Consider the following 5,012-nt stretch of genomic DNA (forward strand, 5'->3'; position numbering starts at 1 on the left):
TGAAGACTCCCGCCGTCAGAAACATAACAAATTCCATACAGGATACCATGGAGCTTTGGAGGCAGGTAGGAGCGGCCTGCCTCGTGCACCCCTTCGGGAACTCAACGGGAGTAGTCACGTAGTGGGTTTTTCCCTACGGGGACGGATGTGTCTTATCCTTTTTTGTTTCTTCTGAATTTTTTCCTTTCATTCGTTATGGATCGCCACCACCTTGTTGTATTCCCGCTCTCTACTTGCTTCGTTTTAATATATGCCAGCCGGCAGCTGGATCTTTAAAAAAAAAAAAAGTACCACTACAACTACTCAATACGGCAAGTTGGCAACCGGCCGTCATAGACCGCTTGGAATTTTGGATGAAAACCATACAGTACAATGTTCAAAAAAAGAAAATACGGAGTACAATAGTACACAAGAGCTAGCAAATTAATCACTCCTTGTCCTTCTTCTCCTTCTCGAGCTTGCATTTCACCTTCTCGAACACCACGGCTGCCGTCGCCGGCGAGTCGAGCTTCAGCTTGAGCTTGCAGGTCCCAGCCAGCTTGTTCTTCTTCAGCTGCAGCGTGTACCGCACCTCGCCGGTGACCGCCACCTCCAGCTCGAACTCCCCGGTCTTGTTCTGCTCCTTGTACGCCGCGACGCCGGCGTTGCCCAGCGACACGTAGCCGCTCTCCTGGCCCGTGTTGAGGTGGTACACCCGGGTCTTCCTGGGGCCGTGCTTGTCGCCCTTGTCAGCGACCTGCACGCGCTCGAACTGCTGGCCATCGAACTTGTACGCCGCCTCCAGCGGTTCCGTGTTCTTCATGGTCGTCGCCCAGTTCCGGTTGCGGACGATGAGCTTCAGAGAGAGGTTGTACCCGAGCGACGTCGCCGGGGTGGTCGCCAGCGCGAACCTGGTCAGGGAGGCGTCCTCGACGGTGATGGAGGGCTGGAGGGCGAAGCTGTAGGCGGCAACCATGACGGCAATGATGATGACAGCGACGACGGCGGCGAGGCACGCTAATGCCCACTTGCAGTCCTCCCAGCAGTCGCCCAGGCAGTCGCGGAGCCCCATCGCCGGTGGGTTTCTTGATTCAGATCTTGGAATCGGAGGGCGGAGAAGGTGTTGGAGGGGGGAAGATGTTGGATCTTGCTGACATTGACTTCGGAATTTGAACTCTCGAGTCTTGAGTGGGGGTACTTATGGACCGGGAGGAACTAAAATACACCATGTTGTGGTCTTGTTAGTCTCCTACTTTTATGTGGAAATACCCAAGAGTGGACATGGCAAGCTCGTCCTTTATCGCTTAAAACAGAAAACAAAAGAAATTGACAGAAGGCGCAGACTGCTCCCAGTTTCATTATCAAAATGAAAGTTATAGTTCAACAGGTTGGATGAGGGGCCCCAGCTGCACAAAAACTAGCAATTTTTTTTTTTTTTGAATTGGTCACCAGGAGGGAGGGAGGGAGGGATGAGGGGCTCATGTGTAGTGGGTTTGTTCAGTAGAGATGGGTAGAGCGCACAAGTATTGGAAGAAAAGTTTCATCCTTCTTAAAAGAGAAAAAGTCTATATTGAACTATGATTTCAATTCCTTTCTTATTAGTTTCCAAGTGCAAAATGTTCATTGCCTTGATCAGAGCCTTTAAGCCTTTTTAGAAGCGAGCATTTCCCTGCGCAAAAACTAGCAAACTTTACCCGTCAAAAAAGAAGAAGCAAACTTTACGAGAGCAACTCAACAGCTACTCAGCCTTTCATTACACATAAAGACTGCAAAAGTTTCTCCGAGATGTATAGCTGGAGACGCTCACCTATACACACGCATGCATATGCTATACACTACCATGAACACCTCTAAGAGATTTTTTTTAGAGAAAAGATATATGCCTGACTTTATAATTAAAGCCACCAGACGAAGTCATCACATCCACAGAACACGAGAATCAATAAAAACCAACACAGATAGACAGTACAAAGATAAGGCGGCATGCAGGCCAAATATAAGTAGCTCATAGACCAGCAACCTACAGAACCATCAGGAAACAACACATACAAACATACATGACCTAACAGCCGGAGTCTGGGCCTGGACAAGGAAAGAAGCACAAGATCACACTCTTGAAATGAGCTCCTCCAAGGCCGCCCCTTTGGCATCTTTAGTCAATAATTTCCATTGCTGCAAGAAAATAATTATTTTCAAAAACAATCAGCTGGCCTGTTAGGGTACACATGCTCAATACTGAATTTATTTATAGTAGTTCATGATCCGTCTTAAACGTATCTATAATTTTTGATGGTTCCATGCTGTTATCTTGTCATCTTTGGATGTTTTATGTATCTTTTATATCTTTTTTGGGACTAACTTATTAATTCAGTGTCAAGTGTCAGTTCCTGTTTTTTCTGTGTTTTTGGCTCTTTTCAGATCTGATTCTGGAACGGAGTCCATACGGAATAAAATCCCCGAAATAATTTTTTCCCGAACGGAAGAAGATCACGGAGCTTGAGGGCCAAGCCAGGAGAGCTACAGGGGGCCCACAAGCCCTGTAGCCGCCACCAGGGGCAGCGGCTAGCAGGCTTGTGGCCTCCCTGGCGCCCCCGACCTAGCTCCTTCGCCTATATATTCCCTAAAATACAGGAAAAAATCAGGGAATCCACGAAAACACTTTTCCGCCGCCGCAAGCTTCCGTTTCCGCGAGATCTCATCTGGAGACCCTTCCCGGTGCCCTGCCGGAGGGGACTTTGGAGTTGGAGGGCTTCTACATCAACATCATCACCCCTCCAATGACTCGTGAGTAGTTCACTTCAGACCTACGGGTCCGTAGTTCGTAACTAGATGGCTTCTTCTCTCTCTTGGATCTTCAATACAAAGTTCTCCATGATCTTCATGAAGATCTATCCGATGTAATCCTCTTTGGCGGTGTGTTTGTTGAGATCCGATGAATTGTGGATTTGTGATCAGATTATCTATGATATATATTTGAGTCTTTGCTGATTTCTTATATGCATGATTTGATATCCTTGTAAGTCTCTCCGAGTCTTGGGTTTTGTTCGGCCAACTAGATCTATGATTCTTGCAATGGGAGAAGTGCTTGGTTTTGGGTTCTTACCGTGTGGTGACCTTTCCCAGTGACAGTAGGGGCAGCAAGGCACACATCGTGTAGTTGCCATCAAGGGTAACAAGTTGGGCTTTATCGTAGATATGAGATTGTCCATCTACATCATGTCATCTTGCTTAAGGCGTTACTCTGTTCTTTTGGACTTAATACACTAGATGCACGCTAGATAGCAGTCGACGTGTGGAGTAATAGTAGTAGATGCAGAAAGTATTGGTCTACTTGTTTTGGACGTGATGCCTATAGATATAATCATTGCCATAGATGACGTCACGACTTTGCGTGGTTCTATCAATTAATCGACAGTAATTTGTTCACCCACCGTCTACTTGCTTTCATGAGAGAAGCCACTAGTAAACACTACGGCCCCCGGATCTATTCACACCTATCGTTTCCACTTTCGCTTTTACTTTTCTTTGTTACTTTGTTGCTTTCAGTTCTCACTTGGCGAACAATCTATAAGGGATTGACAACCCCTTCATAGCGTTGGGAGCAAGCTTTTTGTGTTTGTGCAGGTACTTGTGATACTCCTTCACTCGATCGATACCTTGGTTCTCAAACTGAGGGAAATACTTACCAACGCTGCGCTACATCACCCTTTCCGCTTCGTGGGAACACCAACGCAAGGATCCAAGGCCACGGGGAAATCCTTTGCATATTTGCCTAGGAAGTCCCTAAAGGCGTAGCCGTAGCACAAGGATTCCTGGTGCCGTTGCTGAGGAGAATCAAGACAAGAACAGTCTTCCATCAGCACGTGTTTCTGGCGCCGTTGGAAGGTCTTTTGTTGCAGTAGCAGAAGTATTTCTGGCGTCGTTGCCGGGGAAGGAGAGATCTATCCAAGTAGGTCTCACAAACTCATCTCTTGCATTTACTTTTTTGCCAGTTGCCTCTCGTTTTCCTCTTACCCACTTCACATTTGTCATTTTCATTTGCCTTTCTCCTTTGTCGTTTCCTTTTGCTTTTTGCCTTTTTGCCATTTTTCCTTTGCCGGTTTTCTTGCTTGCTTGTGTGCTTGTTTGTTTGTTGAAGTCATCATGGCTGAAAACACCAAACTTTGTGACTTCTCGAGTACCAATAATAATGATTTTATTAGTACTCCGATTGCTCCCGCCACTAGTGCGGAATCGTATGAAATCAACGCAGCTTTGCTGAATCTTGTTATGAAAGAGCAATTCTCTCGCCTTCCTAGTGATGATGCCGCATCCCATCTCAATACCTTCATTGAGCTTTGCGATATGCAAAAGAAAAAAGATGTGGATAATGACGTGATTAAGTTGAAGCTTTTTCCTTTCTCGTTGCGAGGTCACGCAAAAACTTGGTTTTCTTCTTTAATAGTATCGATTCTTGGGATAAGTGCAAAGATGCTTACATATCCAAGTATTTTCCGCCGGCTAAGATTATCTCCTTACGTAACAATATCATGAATTTCAAGCAACTTGATCATGAACATGTTGCACAATCTTGGGAGAGGATGAAGCTTATGATTAGAAATTGTCACGCTCATGGCTTGAGTTTGTGGATGATTATACAAATCATTTACGCTGGCTTGAATTTCGCTTCTCGCAATATCTTGGACTCCGCCTCAGGTGGAACGTTCATGGAAATCACGTTAGGAGATGCTACAAAACTCCTAGACAACATCATGACCAACTACTCTTAGTGGCACACTGAAAGGTCACCTGCTAGCAAGAAGGTACACGCTATAGAAGATATTAACTCGCTTAGTGCTAAGATGGACGAGTTGATGAATTTGGTTGCTAGTAGAAACGCTCCTTTAGATCCTAATGACATGCCACTATCTTCCTTGATTGAGAGTAGCAACGCTAGTTTGGACGTTAATTTTGTTGGTAGGAACAATTTGGCAACAACAATGCTTTTAGAGGAAACCATGTTCCTAGGCCTTTTCCTAGTAACTCATCTAACA

General features: G+C 45.6%; 1 protein-coding gene across 1 annotated transcript; it reads right to left on the reverse strand.

The window, feature by feature from the left end:
- Positions 1 to 316: 316 nt before the first annotated feature.
- Positions 317 to 1,209, reverse strand: LOC123402091. The gene has a single exon (XM_045095964.1). The coding sequence runs from the start codon at positions 1,049 to 1,051 to the stop codon at positions 428 to 430; it is 624 nt and encodes a 207-aa protein (XP_044951899.1). The 5' UTR covers positions 1,052 to 1,209; the 3' UTR covers positions 317 to 427.
- Positions 1,210 to 5,012: the final 3,803 nt, after the last annotated feature.

The sequence above is a fragment of the Hordeum vulgare genome, chromosome 6H (genome assembly GCF_904849725.1).
Source record: "Hordeum vulgare subsp. vulgare chromosome 6H, MorexV3_pseudomolecules_assembly, whole genome shotgun sequence".
Taxonomy (NCBI): Eukaryota; Viridiplantae; Streptophyta; class Magnoliopsida; order Poales; family Poaceae; genus Hordeum; species Hordeum vulgare.

Excerpts from the sequence above, each read along its gene's own strand:
- LOC123402091 (XM_045095964.1), bottom strand. The coding sequence starts at position 1,051 with ATGGGGCTCCGCGACTGCCTGGGCGACTGCTGGGAGGACTGCAAGTGG.